We start from the raw sequence: 19,169 nt of genomic DNA, 5'->3' as shown, positions 1-19,169 counted from the left end.
ATTATGCAGGTTAATTTACTTGTCTTTATGTAAAGCACTTCCATTTTTTAAATTTCCACCATACTGTCAAAGACGACGCTGTACTAAATCATTCCAGGCTGTCAGCTGCTGCTTCTTTGCTTCTAGTAAGTAAACACACACTACTGCATATTCTTTACGTGGTGAGTACGATCATCAAGTTACTGATTTAGTCAAACAAGTGAATTTTTTCCCATTTTATAATAAGCCTGTCAACAGGCAGCAATCACACATCAGCCTGCTGTACAAGATTAGAAACACAACGAAAACTCATGTTTGTCATTGCACTGTCCAAATATTCCAGGACATCTGCTCCAGGATGTCATTGCACCACCACTTTCAAAACACAGACCTCAGCATGGATACAACATATTGTGGCACTTTCTGGTTATTTACTCACATTTCCTGCATGAATGTGGTCCACACTGATAAGAAGCCACACAGACGTGAATGTTTCCACAGGGACAACCAAATTTATTTGGTTTCATTTTAAAAACAAGAATAATTGAACATTTATCTCAGAGACTGTCTAAATAAATACAAACCTCCAATCTATCAAAGGTCACTCTTTTAAACTTGGAAACAGAAGTTTCTTTAAAAAAAAAAAACTGCTAGATCTTTGATGAAACCTCTACATTTACAGTATTCTAACAAAGGATTATCAGGCAGTTCTAAGATGATAAACTAAAATCAGAGGAGACGATAATGATGGACAGTGAGGACCACAGACCCACTCAGGTGTGCTAACTCGTATTACTGGCTCCGTTTTCAACAATCTTGCTCTTCTTCTCTGCTGATTCTTTGAAGATGTTGGCTCTGTAGTGCCGCAGCTCTTTAATGCTCTCCCAGATGTCGTCCAAGGCTCTAAAGAAGAAAACATCACATTTAACTTATCTGCATTATCTATATTTTTCTGAAGCTTAAAGTTACCATTAATAAGCTAGCAGAGAGATTTGCTCCCACATAGTTTCTTCTTTCCTGTATAAACAAGAAGCTACAAAGGCAGCTCCCACCTGATAGCTCAGTCCACTGTGGTTGGTCAGGTCCACGGGCCTAACAAAGCTCCATCTCAAATCAATGTGGGCCTTCTGCTCGACCGTCTCGGATTTGCATTAAAATGTTACGCTACAAAGTTTGAACATATATAATGATTGCTATGCAATTTTAGCTTCATACATCAAATACTTTTCAAGGCCCGCTTTTAGGCCTTTTTCTCACACACTGAAATCTGAGGCAGTGCACCGACATGAATGTCTCAAACTCTATTAAAGATAAAATACTGGAAATTTCACTTGCCTTTCTTGCCATAAAATGAATCAGGATCTACAATTTGAGACGGATACACTACATTACCAAAAGTATTCACTCAGCCATCCAAATCACAGAGTTCAGGTGTTCCAGTCACTTCCACAGGTGTATAAACCAGCACCTAGGCATGCAGACTGCTGCTACAAACATCAGTGAAAGAATGGGTCGCTCTCAGGAGCTCAGTGAACTCCAGCGTGGTACCGTGATAGGATGATACCTGTGCAACAAGTCCAGTCACTGCTAAATATTCCACAGTCAGCTGTTAGTGGGATTATAACAAAGTGGAAGCGATTGGGAACGACAGCAACTCAGCCATGAAGTGGTAGGTCACGTAAAATCACAGAGTGGGGTCAGAGGATGCTGAGGGTCATAGTGCACAGAGGTCACCAACTTTCTGCAGAGTCAGTCACTACAGACCTCCAACCTTCATGTGACCTTCAGATCAGCTCAGTGCAAAGCGTTGATGCAGTGGTGTAAAGTGTTGATGCAGTGGTGTAAAGTGTTGATGCAGTGGTGTAAAGCACGCCGCCACTGGACTCTGGAGCAGTGGAGACGTGTTCTCTGGAGGGATGAATCACACTTCTCCATCTGCCAATCTGAGGGAGGAGTCTGGGTTTGGTGGTTGCCAGGGGAACGGTACCTGTCTGACCGCATTGTGTAAAGTTTGGTGGTGGTGGTGGTGGGGTGTTATGGTGTGGGGGTGATTTTCAGGAGTTGGGCTCGGCCCCTTAGTTCCAGTGAAAGGAACTCTTAATGCTTCAGCATACCAAGACATTTGGGACAATTTGATGCTCTCAACTCTGTGGAACAGTTTGGGGATGGCCCCTTCCTGTTCCACCATGACTGCACACCAGTGCACAAAGCAGCTCCATAAAGACATGGATGAGCCAGTTTGGTGTGGAAGAACTTGACTGGCCTGCACAGAGTAACCTACATAACTACATAAACTACTTTCCATTAACCAGGTGGCATCAGAGTGTTAGCGTCATGTCTAAATGAGCAGCACTTCCCTGTAAAAGTTGTTGGGTGTGGAGTTACATACTTCTGAATGCTTACTGCCTGTTTCTAAAAATCTCTTCAACCCTTTTAGCATAGATGAAGTCTGAACATAGGCTTAGTAATCAGTGAGCATTAGATCCCAATGAGACACCTTCATGTGTGTTCATGTTGAGTTTCAATCAATTTGCACTCAAACTTCACATCTACCACACATTGCTATGTAAAAAAATAAGTAAAGCACCAGGTTACTTATTTATTCCCCACAGAAAGTTCATGTTACCACTCTTTGTGTTACTCCACAACTACAGACTGAGATTAAGTGTTTCATAATTACCAGTTAACAATATAGACCTGAGGCCACATGCCCTCACACTGGCACCAATCCCTTTCCTAATAAGGACAAATGCACTCTTAGTGTTTAAGAATCAACACAAAGTCAACAGCAAACTTAAAAACAAACCCGAACAGCACTTAACTGTGTTGTGGCCACAGCGATTCTGCTGTAAAGACCAGTGTGAGTAGAATTGGAGGCAACAATGTGTAAAGCCTGTCTGCTCATCACTGCTTATGGTACCACAGCTTTGGTTGCTTGGCTGGGCCTGGTACACTTTGCTTTAACACCACAGATCTTTGTCTGTGACCAGTTTCCAGTGCTGCTTAAAGCTCTATCATGCAAAGAAGGCAGTCAGACAAGCTGAAATTAAAAGATGAATGCCACATGCTCCAGACCAAAGAGCAGAGGGGCCATCCAACTTGTTATCAGAGCTCAGTTCAAAAGCCTGCATCTGTGATGACATGGGGGTGCAGCAGTACCTATGGAGTTAGCAGCCTGTACATCTGGAAAGGCACCATTAATACTAAAAGGTGTATATATAGATTATAGAGAGTTTTAGAGCAGTGTATGCTCCCACGGTGATGTATCTTTCAGGGAAGATCGTGTATATTTTAGCAAGGCAATGCTAAACCACATCCATTATCTATTACAACAGCATGACTTCATAGTTCAACAGTCCAGGTGCTGAAGTGGCCTGCCTGCAGTCCTGACCTTTCACCATCTGAAAGCATTTAACACACCGTGAAATGAAAACTATGAAAAAGATGACCCAAAACTGCCGAGCAGTGGGAATCTTCTAGCAGAACGGGACAACATTCCTCTCCCATAAGTCCAGCAGCTGGTTCTTCAGGTCCCAGATGTTTACAGACTGTTAGGAGTAGAGCGGCTGCTACACTGTAGTTAACATGGCCCTGTCCCAACTTTTTCAGAGAAGTGATCCTGGCATCAAATTCATAATGAAATGCAAATTTTCTCAGTTTAATTAAATTCAATTTTACTAAGATAGCCCCAAATCACAACAGTCACCTCAAGGTGCTTTAAGGTAAAGACCCTACAGAGAAAACCCAACAGTCAAAATGACCCCCTGTGAGCAAAACTCCCTTTTAACAGGAAGTGGTCAGTAAGACTAGAAAAGTGCTGCATAGATGCTTCTCCATTTTCAAAATGCCAGTCTAAGAGGTCCAGGCAGACAGGCATCAAAGGACCTGTGCAAGCTTTTCCTGACAGAATTACATATAAGAACTTGTCTGCAGGACAAAAGAATAGAATAGAATAGAATGCCTTTATTGTCATTATACAGGATGTACAATGAGATTGGAGACATGCTGTGGAAGAGACAGAGATTAATAATAACTAATGATTAAATGCAGAGTGGTGTATAAATGGGATAAAAAGAGGTGAATGAAGAAGAAACACTCAAGTGCATTATGTGAACCCCCCAGCAGCCTAGGCGTATAGCAGCATAACTAAGGGATGGTTCAGGGTCACCTGATCCAGCTCTAACTATAAGCTTGATCATAAAGGAAAGTTTTAAGCCTAATCTTAAAAATAGAGAGGGTGTCTGTCTCCTGAATCCAAGCTGGGAGCTGGTTCCACAGAAGAGGGGCCTGAAAGCTGAAGGCTCTGCCTCCCATTCTACTCTGAAGTATCCGAGGAACCACAAGTAAGCCAGCAGTGTGATACATCTTATCTGTGTTCTATTATGAATAAAATAAGGTTGTATGAGATTTGCAAACCACCGCATTGTTTTTATTTACACAGTGTCGCAGCTTTTTTTGGAATTGGGGTTGCACCCAGCTGTGGAGATCTGTATCTGGACTATGTGCAGTTTGTGCTTTACCATCATATTCCTGCCTTTTTATGCAATGTTAAAAAAAGGAATATCTATGTTTGAGAAGTCTTTTTTTCGGAGTTATCATAAATTAGTAGCAACAGGAACCTTCCATGAGAAATTTTCACAACCAGAGCTGTATGCAATAATGCAGAAGGCAAAACCACAATAGCAAATATTAATTACTTCAAATAATTTACCCCCCCTCATGGGGACAGAAGCTAATAGCAAATTACTATTCACTTCAGGCCAATGACCCATCACCAGGTCAAATGCAACAAGCTAAACAGCTAAATAACTGATGTGTTTCTTGAAGGTGTGTATGGATATGTTCCAATAACTACATATAAGACAATTTGCAATTATCAGAAATTATGAAAATATAGCCACCATGGTAAGATCTCTGACCTCACTTAAGCTGCTGTCAAATATCACGAACAGCCCCAAAATATTTCCTCTCACAGGCTCTGCGGCTGCCGTGAGTTTCACAGCATCTGAACGACTCTGAGCAACATTAATGTAAAGCTCAGCTATGTGTGAATGACACCATCTGTGGTTCGAACACACTGATGAAGCCAGCAGTGTTATTATGTATCCCTTGCTGGTTCGTGTATGGCTGCAGGATGATGCAACTGCTGTTTAGTTTGTTTTCATTTTTAATGTTTTGCAGGTGTAACGTTACTAATTCTTCATTAATACTGTTCACAACTGTGTCCCGTCTGCATCGGTTATTTTCATGTGTATTTATGCAGAATTCCACAAAATCTGTTTGTTTCCTGACATGTTAGGGTAACACTTTCCTTTGTTATTGCCTTCTGTACCCCTACGGTTGTTTTTCTGGAACTACTCTCCTTTATCAGGAGCAGTTTATGTTGATGCAACTTGCTTTTCATTTACCTGTGTGTTGCTTTCTTATGAGGCACCATCTTGTATTCTTCTGGAAACCACCGTCTGCAAGTGTTTATAGAACAGAAGCGTATGAATACACACCAAAAAACACTTTTCAGTCAGTTTTGGTCAGCAGGGTTTCATTTATGGCTTACGGCCATCCCGCCCTGAACACGCCCGCTCGTCTGATCTCAGAGGCTACGCAGGGTCGGGTCTAGTTAGTAACTGGATGGGAGACCACTTGGGAATAACCAGGTGCTGTAAGCGTGGGGTGGCTGCGGCTCAGGAGGTAGAGCAGGTCACCTAGTAATCGGAAGGTTGGAGGCTCAATTCCTGGCTGTGCCAGGCGCGCATGCCACAGTATCCTTGGGCAAGATACTGAATTCCAAGTTGCTCTCTGACGCAAGGGTTGGAGTGTGAATGTTAGACAGTAAAAGCACTTAGTTACACATGGAAGTGTTTGTATGAGTGGGTGTGAATGTAAATGTGTTGCTCAGACAGAAAAGCACCATATAAGATCGAATCCGTTTCTATGAAGTAGAATAATCCTCAGTGTTTATAAAATGGCCAGAAATGACAGCATGCATTGCTTTCTGCTTTTGCTCTAGGGCAGTCCTGTTTGTGTATAGTCTACCCCCCCATCCCCAAAGGTCCAATGTGATCGATGGAGCCCTCCCCATCATGAAAGAACAGGTGACAGACAAATGTGGAAAAGATTCAAATTACTCTTCATTACTGTGAAAGTCTGTTTGAACTCAGGCCTCACTGCAGTGAATCTCACAGTGAACAGCTTTCACATGTGCACAAAAGTACACAATTGTGTGACGCCTCATCAAGGGCGCAACTTTGGGTCCAACATTGGGGGGTTAAACTCTTTGCCTATTGATTTATTTATTTAATCATTTTCTTTACTAAAATAATTCAGGAGATTTTGGGTTAACCATATTAGAAATACATAGTAATGCTTTTACTATGTATTTATTTAACTTTCTTTGTATTTACTCTGCACCTTCAACAATGAAGAAAAGGCTTACATTTTTCACATTAACTAACCCTAACAGTAACAAATATCTTTCATGAACCTGTTTTGTTTTTATTTTGCAGCCCCTCGTTCCACTTTTAAAGAAACTGTTTTCATTTGGCCAAATATAATAAATACAGTATTTTACAGCAGTCTGTTCTCCACTGAGCGTGTGAGAGTTTAATGCAATCTTTACTATTAAACACGTTCTGTAGAGAAAAAGGTTTGAACTTGATGTGTTTAAAATATAACGAGTCTCATCCTGGACCTTTCTGGGACTCTCGTCTTCAGTCAGTACTAATATTAGTTATTAATAACTAAATACATAAAATGTTCTGTGTGTATTCTGTGTGTAAACTATACACTTGTTTAATGAGTTTAGTTTATTACATATTACAGGTATTGTACTGTGCCGCGTGTGTGCAAATAACAACTTTTATCTTCTATTTTTTTTTGAGTCATTGTCAGATTAGGAGCAGCAGGTCTAACGGAGCTAAAATACCTGAACTGGTATTCATAGTGTGGGTCATAACCCCTTATCCCCCCTGCAGATTACGCGCATGCGCCTCATAGTCACAGAAACACTGACCTGCTGAGCTCCTTGATGGTGCTGACGTCGATGATTCTGTAGTGAAGGTGGTACATGAACTGTGGCATATACTTGTCCAGGAACCTCTTATCTGCATGCACAGAGTTCCCTGCAGAACGAGAAATCAGAAGACATTACTGCTCAAGCCAGTCGCTAACATGTAGGAATACCACGTTTGCTGCTGCCAGAACACATACTACTACTCTCCAATATCTGTACTGTAAGTACTGTATGAGGAGGGGGAAGCAAGGGAAACCTGAACCTAAAGGACAACTGGATCAGGCTTTTCTGGGCAGCACGTTGATCCCTGTTGTCTGTTTCCTGAGTTGACAGAGAACTGGATGCATTACCTGAATTTAATTGTCTCAGCTATGCGAGTGGAAACCTTTGGACAATAAACTGTAGAATGGCTCTCCTCTGGCTTCACTGGAGAGCCATTACAGAGCTGCTTAACCCCACCATCCACAAAGCCAATTTTCTACAAGTTCCACAGAAGAGCATGTGGTATCACAACTTGATACCCAAGTTTTGGTTCTGGAGTCATGAATCACACAGTTTTGTGTCTGTAAATCAGAAGTAACTTACCAGCAAGGGGGCAGTGTCCAGGTGGAGTGTGCTGCCTGACGAAGGACAGGAACTCGTACTCTGCCTGTTCCAGGCTGATTTTACTGTCCCGCACAGCCTGGGTCAGTCCTGACTGTGACACAATTACACCAACATCACTTAACTCTGAAACACATCTGCTTGTACACACACATTTTTGAACTCTTCTTTTTAATTTAATGAAAAAAACAAAAAAAGAAAGCACACAATGTCAATTCTAAGGTCCACATTAGGCACGCATCAACATCTGTTGTAGATTTGCTGCTGTGCTTCGGATGGTTGTCCTGTTACATGATCCAATTTTCAGTGAGGCCCTAGCTGTCAGATGGCCTCACGTATCAACTAGGGATATTCTACTTTTTTCGCTTCTTTGTACAAACTTGGGAAGTAGCTGGAAATGCAGGGAAGGAAGGGTGTTTCTTGGGAGGTGCACTTCAGGTTACATTGTAAAACTTCAAAAATAACCTGCGCCCAGGATTCATGTTTTTACCATTTAAGGAATATTGCTAAGTTAAGTTCCATTGTGTCACGTTCTGAACTTGAGAATGTTATTCATGCATTTATTTCCTCATGTTGGGATTACTGTAATGCACTGTTTACTTGTATTAGCAAAAACTCTTTGGAGCATCTCCAGGTTGTTCAGAATGCTGCTGCGAGGCTTCTGACAAACTCTTCCAGGTATTCTTGTGTCACACCGTTACTGATCCCCCAGTAAATTCAGAGTCCTGTTTAAGATTCTGGGTCTGATTTTTAGAGCTCTTCATGGACAAGTACCAGCTTACATCTGTGAACTCTTACATCAGTACATCCCCATCAGGTCATGTGATCAGGGCCTACTGGCCTTACATCATACAAAGCTGAAGCCTAAAGGAGACAGAGCTTTTGCTACAGTAGCTCCCTGACTCTGGAAGTCTCTCCCTTTGTGCGTGAGAGCTGTGGATTCAGTGGTGTCTTTTAAAAAACAGATAAACACTCACCTTTACAGACTTGCATGTGTTTTTTTGGGTGGGGGGTCCTGTTGTTGTGAAGCACCTTGAGAGGTGCTATATAAATAAAACTTTACTTTACTTGATGTACAGTAAGGTCCATTAAGGAGTTATCATGAATATCTTTTGTGGTCTTCCAGGCCTTTTGGTGTTGCTGAGCTGGCCAGTGCATTCGTTTCTTGTAAAGAATGCACCAGATTACTGACTTGGTTACTCCTAAGGTTTATGCTATCACTCCAACGGCTTTCTGTTGGGTTTTCAGACTAATGATGGCCTCCTTCATCGACACCTCTTTGAATTTCATACTAAGCATTTTGTTAGGGATTATTTTTTACTCAATGAATAAAGGACATATGTTTAAAAGTAATCTCCAGCAACTTCATTAATAAACAGTGGATCAACCAAATAAGAAACAATTAAATAATACATTAGACCGAGAGCAACAGCCAGAAAGTGCTGACTAACTTCTCTGTCTCAGTTCATCTTATAGGTTCGGCCACAGAACGTAAATTAAAACATCACCAACGTCACCATGTTCTGTTATTAATCTGGACAAGATTGCTCTGTATGACTAATTAAAACATCAGGAAGAAGATGTGTTTATGACTCCACTGCTGATGACAGGAATCTGGGTCATGAAAAACCAGCTTGAACAAGACTGGAGACAAGGCCGACTCACAGCAGCCAGACTCTGGTTGTGTTTAGATAATGGCAGTATAAAGATGCTGTGGTTAGACAGGAACACGGGCTCAGAGAGAGCACACACAGGCCCGTCTCTTCCTCTGAGTCCACACATGCATGTGAGATTTCTTCTGATTCTTTAATATATTAAATGTCTTATTTTTTTAATTAAAGTGTTTCAGGTGTCTTCCTTCACAAACAAACCCGATTACCTGTCAATTTCAATGAAAGGATATCAATGCTATTTCAACACTTGTAATCAAAACCAAATCTATCTTCTGAATGGGTCATGGAATAACAAAGAACAGGCCTCACCTGGCCATCAAACATCAAACATCCAATTACTTATGAGCATCTTAAATATCATGACTGTGCTTAAAAATGGCTTTTGTGATCAAGTATTAAGACTTGTGTGGTACCAACTAGTGATTTTGTATCTGCAATACACTACAGGAAGATATGGGGGCAGTACTGCCTCCATTGTCTGCCAATAACAATACTAACAAAGAAGAAAGTAACACAAACAACATAAAGGTGGCAGTGTTGCCAAGTCTGCTTATTATGAGCCACTTTGGGCTTGTTTTTTTTCTAAAGTCTTGCAAATCTGGTGAGTCGAGGGTTGCGTTTTTTTTGGGCTTGTTTTTGAACATCAAGTTGCTTATTTGGGCTTGACTTTCTTTCCGAGTGAAACTCGTTGATTATCTCTCGGCGCCCCGTAATAAAGCAAAAGACGAGTGATAGGTACTTTGTCCCTTCCAAGCCCCCGTTTCCTGCTTATCGCTCCTGCCCAAGTTGACCGGGTGCACACCCAAACAAACACTCATAACAGCCCAGAGTGAGGAGGAAGGATAAGAATGAGCTCCAGTAAGCGGGGAAAATATGGAAAAAAATATAAGAGTGGGAGAAAGAGAGCGCACTTACAGAATGGATCCAAGCTTGGATGGGAGACAGTGGTGCAAAGAGTGGGTGTGCACTATATGCAATACATAGGGGGGCCTTACAAGAGGGGGGCGCCAAAGATGTGGTGAAATTATTTCTCTAGTCGCATTTTCTGTGTTTAACAGCTGTGCATAGGATATGATCAATAACAGATTAGGCACCCCCGTGCTCCTTCCTGCTCCAAAACACAGAAATGAGCTATACTGTTTAAAGGGGGCCTTAGTTTGACACAATGTTGTGGGTTGCCAGTTGGGCTTCTTTTGGGCTTGTTTTTATAGAGCTGGTTGCTTGTTTCTATTGCGATATCTGGCTGAACGGTGGAGCAGAGAGGAGAAAATTAAATCAAATGGAGACAGACTGTCAAAGGTGTGGGAGCGTTTGACAGAAAACAAAAAGAAAGCTGAATGCAGAGCAGAGCTTTCCTTCCAGCAGCATCGCTGCAGTGCTGAGCGTTTAAAACGCCGGCACCCTGGAGCTGTGACGTCAGCTCTGGATGGGTGCGTCATAGGTACCTGTTAATGTTTGTACAGGTATGTTTCTGTTAGTTTACCTGTAGGAGACAAGCTCTCATGGGTGATGTTTGCTGAGCACCGCCATTTCACTTATGTTAGCTAACGAGTGAAGGACAATAAGAGCAGCTGGCTCCTATTTTTTCCCCTCATATTAATATCAGCGTTCATTGTGAATAATAAACCTCTGTATGAACTGAATCATCTGGAAACCTTTCAGCTGTTTTGGACAGAAAAACATTTTTGATTTAATTTGAAGCCTTATTTGGACAGAGGCCATTTTTATTTATTTGCACATTATATTTTCATTGAAAAATAAAAATTGCATTTACTTTAATGTGCATTTTTTATTTGATATTTATTGTGATGGTCACATTAATGTTAAAATACATTTGATAAGTTTCAAACTTGTATTTTTATGGGTCATTATTTTAATTGTGAGAAGAGAACAAGGTGATGTTAACAGGTGGGCAGGTTTGAACAGGTGAGTTAAGACTGAAATAATCGTTGACTAATCAAAAAAATAATTGGCAGATTATTCGACTACCAAAATAACCTTTCGTTGCAGTACCAACTATCCCAAAACTTTGCTTTTCAGTTCAGGTGAGTGAAAGTTTAGTATTTTTTTCACCTTTTACTTAGAACTAATTAGCCCATATGGGTTTGTGTGTGTGAACCTATAGTTTAATGAATGCAGTTTGCTAACCAAGCTTGCTAGCAACAACTCATAATTTAGCTCTCCACCCTGTCATCTATATAAGGAATTTGAAGAATGGGTCCGGCGTATCCTCCATGGCCTACCTTATCCCATGATTCATTGCGCATCAAAACTCAGCCAAAAAGTTTGAAATATGACTGTTTATGTGACATAAAATAAACTTTTGTTGATGTTTTCACTATATCCAGAGAGAACGCACGACTCCCGGCACATCGTTTTCAAACCCCCGCTGGCTTTCACCGCTGAGTGGAAGTTAAGCACAGATATCACTCACTCAGATGATGTTTGGTTTAGTTCAGTGTTTCATTTGTTCCTCAGCAAAATCAGTTTGGCTGAGATTAAAGTTAAGCATCATAACTGGATAATTTTATTTAACTTAAATGTCTCACTAGAGAGCTGTTAATATATTTGGAAATTAATCATTCGCTTAGATGTATTCCTTGATGTTGAAATGTGTTATACTTGTTTTAATTAAAGCTGGCATTAAATAAACCACAAAAAAGGAGCAAAAGTTTGGCTCCACTATAACAGCTGCTTTTCCACAGCTGTGCTTCGCACTGTCACGGGTGTGAGGGCAGGCGACACAGACATGAAGGCTAAACCGTCCCATTTCACAGCTGCTCACTCCCGGCCTTTGTGGTCTGTGAAGGACCCGGTCTACGTAGGCTGGGTCCTCCGCAGGATGCGGCCCCTGAATGTGGACACAGCTATAGTATCTGTTTTTTTAGCAGCTATACTGTCTCCAACAACCTGATATAATGTAATTCAGCGTGTATTAAAATTCCACCATGCAACCAGTAAAAGAAACAACAATCGCCAATATCAATATATGTACGCACAACCTATAAGACAACTCACAATAAGACAACGAGACGCATTCACTGACTCTCAAAACCTTTCAGCTCCCTCGGCTGTTTCTGCTGACACTGTGGTTCAAAGGTCACATGTCGAAGTGATGAAAGCAAATTAGTAGTTAGCAACGTTTCCAGCCGAGACGGCTGACACACACAAATAATTTGTCCTTTTGGCAGAACACTTGGCTCAACGTCAGTGATGACCACTAACATCAGCTTACCTTTCCATGATGCTCTTTACACCACTCTGACATCCCTTCCAGCAGCTCATCTGGCTGCTTAATGATCAGGTTTGGCCCCTGGAGCAGAACAAAAGCTGTGTTTCATTTGTGCGACAGACAGAAGAGGCAGCACAGTGTGTGTTCATGTTACCTCAGCCAGTACGTTCAGGTCAGAGTCTGTGATAATGCACGCCATTTCAATGATCTGGTCCTTTTCAATGTCGAGACCTGTCATCTGAACACACACACACACACACACACACACACACACACACACACACACACACACACACACACACACACACACACACACACATCATTTCTAACGGTTCACAACAGCAGCAGCACACAAGAACCGTGTCCTGTTGGCTTCTGTTAGCCTAATAAATACGATTATTAAATGTGAGTGTTTTAAAGCAGACACAGTGAAGCCTGGTGGTGATCTTACTGTGCACCCAGAGCCGTTGTTATTTTTGGTGTGCTGACTAACGGCTCCATCGTCTGGGGGGACTCACCTCCAGGTCCACCCACACCATCCTCTGCCACATTTCAGGGGACGACGCGCTCATTCTGCTCGCTGCCTGAACGGCAAAAACACCGCCGGGTCGGACAGAGGCGTTGGAGGCTGTGCCCGGCGCGACAAACGGGTTTCTCGCTCGACTAACGCTCGGCTGCGTAAGTCGAAACGCGCTCCTGCTGTGAGGGGAGAACAGGGCAGCACGAAGCCATGCCCCGCTGCGCGAGAACACCGGCATGCTGAGCCGACTTCCGGTCTGAGCTGCGAGCAAAGCTGACTCTGCAGCAATGAGCTGCTGCATTACTGCCACCAGCCGGTGTGGAGGCGTCACTCTTCTCAGGGTGCTCGCTGTTATTCCTGTGACGTGTAATAGCCCCATAACGTGTCAGCTTGTGTAAGATGTCTTTGTTTACATGGGACTGTTGGCTTTTTAAAAATGTGTGGCAGATCCACTCTGCAGCCGTCAGAGTGTGAATGTTGGACAGAAAGCACTTTGAAGTAGAAAATTCAATTAATTTCAATTTTATTTATATAGCGCCAAATCACAACAATCACCTCAAGGCGCTTTGTATTGTGGGTAAATAATACAGAGAAAACCCAACAATCATAACGACCCCCTATGAGCAGCACTTGGTGACAGTGGGAAGGAAAAACTGCCTTTAAACAGGAAGAAACCTCCAGCAGAACCAGGCTCAGGGAGGGGGGGTCATCTGCTGAGGGGGGAGAGAGACAGAGATTAATGATTACATGCAGAGTGGAGTTTAAACAAAGTAAATAAGGTGAATGAAAAGAAACTGTGTATTATGGGAACCCCCAAAACAGTGCTTGTATGTGTGAATGGATAAATGCAAATGTGCTTTATAAGCGCTCTGAGTGCTCAGCTCGAGTAGAAAAGCGCTTTATAAGAACTAGTCCATTTACCATTTACACAACCTGACCCGGAGGATCACAGAAGACAACTGAAGTCAATTCAGCCACATGCTGATCTTCACAGTGCAAATGGAGATGGACCCAAAAAGGAGTTTCTCAAGGCAAAGAAATGGGATATTCTTCACTGGCCAAAGTAGTCACATGATGGCAAACCCACAGAGTATGCTTTTCCATTATTAAATACAAAACTGAATACAGAAAGGTACACAAAGAGCAACTTCAGGCAGCTGCAGTAAAGGCCTGGCAGAGCATCTCAAATGCAGTATTTGTGATGCTCATGGGTTCTAGACTTCAGGCAGCACTGACTGCAAAGGATTAAAAACAATCCTTCTATTTAAAAGTATGTTAGTTGGTCCTAGAACCTCTGAAATGGGGACTGTGTATAAGACTGATTGCAATGAAACCCCTTGATTTAAAACTGAAAGTCTGCACCTTAATGCACTTAACATGATTGTACAGAGGCAGCAAGTGTCACTGTTCAAACTAAAGTTTTAGAAAGAGAATTTAAACCCTCACTCTGTTCCCCATGTTCTACCTGACTAATTCACCCCTGCAATTATTATATTTATTCGTTATATTCCTTTCTTCCATAGAGCCCCATCATCTGTAAACAGTGATTTAACCACATAAATAATGCAGGACTGATCACAGAGGCGTGCTGTTTTCAAGCACACTTTATGAGTTCTGACCCTATCTGAATCAGAATTGTTCCTCTGCTCAGAAAATCCATCATCCAAAGTCAAATGTTTCCCTCAGCTTTCATGTAGCTTCATCATAAGGCCCTCTCTGCAGTCTTGTCTGCATCAAAAAGCATTGCTGCCACAGTTTCTTACTAACCTGGGCTTTCCACACTTCCTTCTCCAAACAAATAATCTTCCTGGGTCTAGTGTGCTCCTACCTCTTTCAGTAACCAGCCATTGCTTTCATGTACAAACTTGTGAAAGCACGTTCCCAGTTCACTGCACTCTTTCACAGGGAGAAGAACCACTTCCCTCCAGCTCTCTGGTATCCATCGCTGTCTCCACACTCACTGACAAAAACTAGCAACTTATCCTTACCTTACATGTTTATTACTCAGCCATCCTTACCTGGTGCACTACTTCTGTCTTTAATGATGGTAAAGGCCGTATGTAAACTTGCTTTTACTACTTTTCTTTCTCCTCCATTTTCTGATGATCAGTTCATCAAGTGATATTATTTATCACATCTTTCATGTGCTTTAAGAGTTTCATAAGAGGAGTTAATAAATGTCATTGCTTCCCTTTGACCCATAAAGAAGGAAACAAGAAGATGGTCTTGTTGGCAAAAGAATGAATGAAAATAATCCAGAAATGGGTGCAGAGATTTGGTTAAGCAGAGCACAGAGTGGAAATATCATTAAGATTCATCTGCATGAAGGCTGGCAGGAATAGTGCTGACACAGGAGGCCATCTAAGCATGATCCAGAAGCATGTGTGACCAGAATGCAGGGCAGCATAAGACTTACAGGATTAAATCCTACACTGTACAGAACAGCCGCAGTAACACACTGTAACAAACGGACCCACTGCAGCATGAGGAAGAGGACAGAGTCAGTGATGTTATTTAAGGGCAGCAAACATCATACTGAGGTCTCTGTCGGTGAAACTAACACAATGTAAGGGATCTCCTAATGAGGAGGACGTTTCCTGCCAAGCCTCTGCGACCATATACGTATCTATCTGTCTGTGTAATGGTTTATAAATGTCTGTGACACTCCGGTCCAATAGGTGGCGAAATGCCAAAACCCGAAGAAGAGGAACTAGAAGTTTTGTCCGACTTCCTGTATAGATGGCGCTGATGCGCCTTGATGTTTGTTGATGCCTGCCATTAAAACCAACGAGGAAGAGCTGCAGGTTACCCGCTCTGATGCTCCGAGCTGTCAGGTTCACACAGATCACAGGAAGCACGATGGCTGCGTTCGTCTATGCGGGATAAGATGCTAATAACGCTGTGCTACGTCTACCTCTGGGTGCGCTTTCACAAGTGCTACTCGGTGCTGATCCGCAACAGTCTGTCTAGACTGAACAGCAGCAGCTTCAGCTTCAGCCTCTGCTCCGGCTCCAGCTCGGCCTCAACACCGTCCACGGTGCTTCCAGGTGAACTCCACGCAGCTGCGCGCAGGCGCACCAGCTCGCCCCTGCTCGAGGACAACATCTTCCTTCAGCTAGGAGATAAGGCCGTCTATGTCACGGAGCCTCAGGTTGGTTCCCGGACAGGCTTTAGTCGAATAACGCCACATTTATCCAGTATGGTGGCCGGGCACCAACTGGCCCTGTCACAGCTACCTCAGAGAGAAGGGCTCTAAAAACGAGGCCTGTCTTTGCCCGATGGGTTTCCAGAGCTCACACGTTCTTGTAGCTGCGACAGCAGCTTCCACCTCGAAGTTGTATGTTGGAGTGTTGCAGGCAGCGCGTTAGCTTTGACAGCAGAAACACGCTCCGCAGGTGGAAACCGGCTGGTCTTTGAACTTTCACCTTTCTGCAGTGATTTCAGGGCAAATTAATCACAGGTGGCAAAAGTACTGACATACTGTACTTAAGTAGAAGTACAAGTACTTGTGTTAAAAAAATACTTTGGTAAAAGCTGAAGTACCGGTTCACCTTCTTTACTTAAGTAAAAGTAAAAAGTACAGGCTCTGAAATGTACTCAAAGTAAGAAAGTAAAAGTAGTTCTTTGGAGGACGTTTCTACCTGCTGTTTTTGTGTAAAGCTAACCGAACCTCATTATATATTATTGTAATAATATAAAATAATATTACATGAGAATACAAATGTTATTCCAATCTAAATTTTAATCCTAATGAATGCACTCAGCTTGAATCTGTTCTGTAGGACACAAACTGTTAAAGTGAATTTAAACACAGCTCTGTTCTCTGTGTCCTCCATAGTAGAGGGTGACTGTGCCTCCACCTAAACACCAACATGAGGATACTCAGGGGTTACAGTGGGATTCAGAAGGTGGAGGAACCCTAAGATCAGCTGTAGTGTCTCTGCATGGGGAGAAGAATCACAGCTTTCTATTGTGAGCTGCAGTAAATGATGTTGGTGTGCAGGCTGTGATCAGCTGACCTGCTGCTGCTGCTCTGAGGTTTACTGCTCTGTGTGGATGAAGTGAACTCACAAAGATGTAACCCAGTATTTCACAGCTCTCTGAGCTGATCTCCATCCCCTACACTGACAGCATACAGGCTGTAGAAATGCTGGATTCAGTGATCTCAGCATCAGCAGCTTTGATTCAAACTCATCTCTGCTGCACTGATGGAACCTGTAACTCTGACCATGAACACAGCCTCTGTGCACCAACACAGAGCTTTACTGTAAATACAGTACAACAAGCTGACCTGTTTATTACACACTAAACTGCAGTATTTTCATACAATCTTTGAATTACACAAAGTCAGCATACTTCAGTTTATTTTCCAGTCCTTAGCTTTAAATCTAACCTCTCTTCTTCCTCTCCTTCCTCTTTCTCCATCTCTGAGTGAACTTCTCTCTCTTTTCTCTCCCTGAAATACAGCAGCTCTTCTTTTAGCTAGCAGACACACTGTGTGACAAACTGCACACACTTTGTGTGTTTGCTGATATTTGTTGAGCATTTAGAAACGCTGCATTTACCTGCCACACGTTACTCCCTTCATGCTCGCTCCTCTTCAGTAGCGCTAGCTAAGCTGTTTATGTCCCGCGAGCACAACTTACGGACTCGGTCCGGCCCGCTGTGACCCCTGATTATAGCGCTATAAATGAGACATTAATTATATGGGTTTTCCGTATTTAATCCCTTTGTACCCGATAAGCCCTGATGATGGAGGACACACAGTACGATTGTCTCTTATCTGTTATTATTCCTCCGTTTAGGCTCAGATCGTTTGATGTTTGACGGAAATGCAAACTTTTCTCTGACGTGTTAAAAAGTAACGAGTCTGTTTGAAAATGTAAGAAGTAGAAAGTACAGATACATGTGTAAAAATGTAGGGAGTAAAAGTAAAAATTACTCAGAAAAATAAATACTCAAGTAAAGTACAGATACCTAAAAAATCTACTAAAGCACAGTAACAAAGTATTTGTACTTCGTTACTTCCCGCCTCTGAAATTAATGGAAAGGTTGCACGTGTCAGACTGCAACCAGGTGGACGATAGATAATAACAAATAAAACAGGTTTTTGATTTTCCCAATTAGGATGGACAAGACTAAGAGTCAGGCTTTCAAAAGAATGAAAACTTTGTCTGGGTCTTTGATTAATTAATAAGCTGGAATTGAAGATTGCAGCTAATCCTCCTCCTCGACCTGTGCTTCGAGCATTCTGACAGTTACTGTGACTCGGGGGTGTTGATTCATTTAAACTAACATATTCATCCTGCTGTAACCAGGTTTCTGTAAGGCAGAATAAATCAATACGTTGATCAATTATTAAATCATTTACTAATAGGGACTTGGAAGAGAGAGACCTAATGTTTAACAATCCACATTTAATTGTTTTATTCTTTGGTGCAGTTGATGAAGCTGTATTATTTATTGTTTTTGAATTTTTATGCTTAAATAGCTTTTTGCTGATTTTAGCTTTGGTTTTTGGTGGTCTGGGAGCAGGCACCGACTCTATGGGGATGGGGTTTTGGGGGGATGGCAGGAGGAGAGAAGCTGCAGAGAGGCGTGTAAGACTGCAACTCTGCTTCCTGGTCTCAACCCTGGGTAGTCAGTTTTTAGGAGGGTTAATAAATTTGGCCAGATTTCTAGAAATGAGAGCTGCTCCATCCAAAGTGGGATGGATGCCGTCTCTCCTAACAAGACCAGGTTTTCCCCAGAAACTTTGCCAGTTATTTATGAAGCCCACGTCATTTTTTGGACACCACTCAGACAGCCAGCGATTCAAGGAGAACATGCGGCTAAACATGTGGCTCCTGGTCTGATTGGGGAGGGGCCCAGAGAAAACTACAGAGTCCGACATCGTTTTTGCAAAGTTACACACCGAGTCAATATTAATTTTAGTGACCTCCGATTGGCGTAACCGGGTGTCATTACTGCCGACGTGAATAACGATCTTACCAAATCTACGATTAGCCTTAGCCAGCAGTTTCAAATTTCCATGAATGTCGCCTGCTCTGGCCCCTGGAAGACATTTGACTATGGTCGCCGGTGTCTCTAGCTTCACGGTTCTCAAAACAGGGTTAGGGGTTAGGGTTAGAGACGTGAACAGGTTGGTGGTGT

At 42.4% G+C, this 19,169-nt stretch overlaps 2 protein-coding genes across 3 annotated transcripts in view; one reads left to right on the top strand and one right to left on the bottom strand.

Annotated features, from left to right (window-relative positions):
* Window positions 1-465: 465 nt before the first annotated feature.
* On the bottom strand, window positions 466-13,410 carry smfn (small fragment nuclease). Of its 2 annotated transcripts, XM_030745865.1 has the most exons (7): window positions 13,015-13,410; window positions 12,651-12,734; window positions 12,500-12,577; window positions 7,574-7,685; window positions 6,989-7,097; window positions 5,388-5,441; window positions 466-882 (listed from the first exon to the last, which is right to left on the bottom strand). In XM_030745865.1, the coding sequence occupies exons 1-7, from the start codon at window positions 13,393-13,395 to the stop codon at window positions 762-764; spliced, it is 939 nt and encodes a 312-aa protein (XP_030601725.1). In that variant the 5' UTR covers window positions 13,396-13,410; the 3' UTR covers window positions 466-761. The 2 variants fall into 2 exon arrangements, with proteins under 2 accessions (XP_030601725.1, XP_030601726.1); XM_030745866.1 differs by lacking the exon at window positions 12,500-12,577.
* Window positions 13,411-15,832: 2,422 nt separating this feature from the next.
* LOC115791679 (biotin--protein ligase-like) overlaps window positions 15,833-19,169 on the top strand; it is a 51,924-nt gene continuing 48,587 nt past the window's right edge. Inside the window, exon 1 of the mRNA XM_030745867.1 lies at window positions 15,833-16,167. Coding sequence (XP_030601727.1) covers window positions 15,892-16,167 — 276 coding nt within the window. The 5' untranslated portion in view covers window positions 15,833-15,891. The remainder of the gene's footprint in view (window positions 16,168-19,169) is intronic.

The sequence above is a fragment of the Archocentrus centrarchus genome, chromosome 14 (assembly GCF_007364275.1).
Source record: "Archocentrus centrarchus isolate MPI-CPG fArcCen1 chromosome 14, fArcCen1, whole genome shotgun sequence".
Lineage (NCBI taxonomy): Eukaryota > Metazoa > Chordata > Actinopteri > Cichliformes > Cichlidae > Archocentrus > Archocentrus centrarchus.
Note: the sequence above shows the minus strand (reverse complement) of the source record. Positions and strands in the feature narration are given on the sequence as shown.

What these genes read in the sequence shown, in the direction of transcription:
- smfn (XM_030745865.1), bottom strand. Translation starts at nt 13,395, where the DNA reads ATGGGGCTATTACACGTCACAGGAATAACAGCGAGCACCCTGAGAAGA. An exon ending in TGGACACTGCCCCCTTGCTG is followed by an intron (nt 7,098 to 7,573) that starts GTAAGTTACTTC and finishes CTCGTTCTGCAG; the next exon opens with GGAACTCTGTGCATGCAGAT. An exon ending in CATAAGAAAGCAACACACAG is followed by an intron (nt 883 to 5,387) that starts GTAAATGAAAAG and finishes TTTCTTCTTTAG; the next exon opens with AGCCTTGGACGACATCTGGG.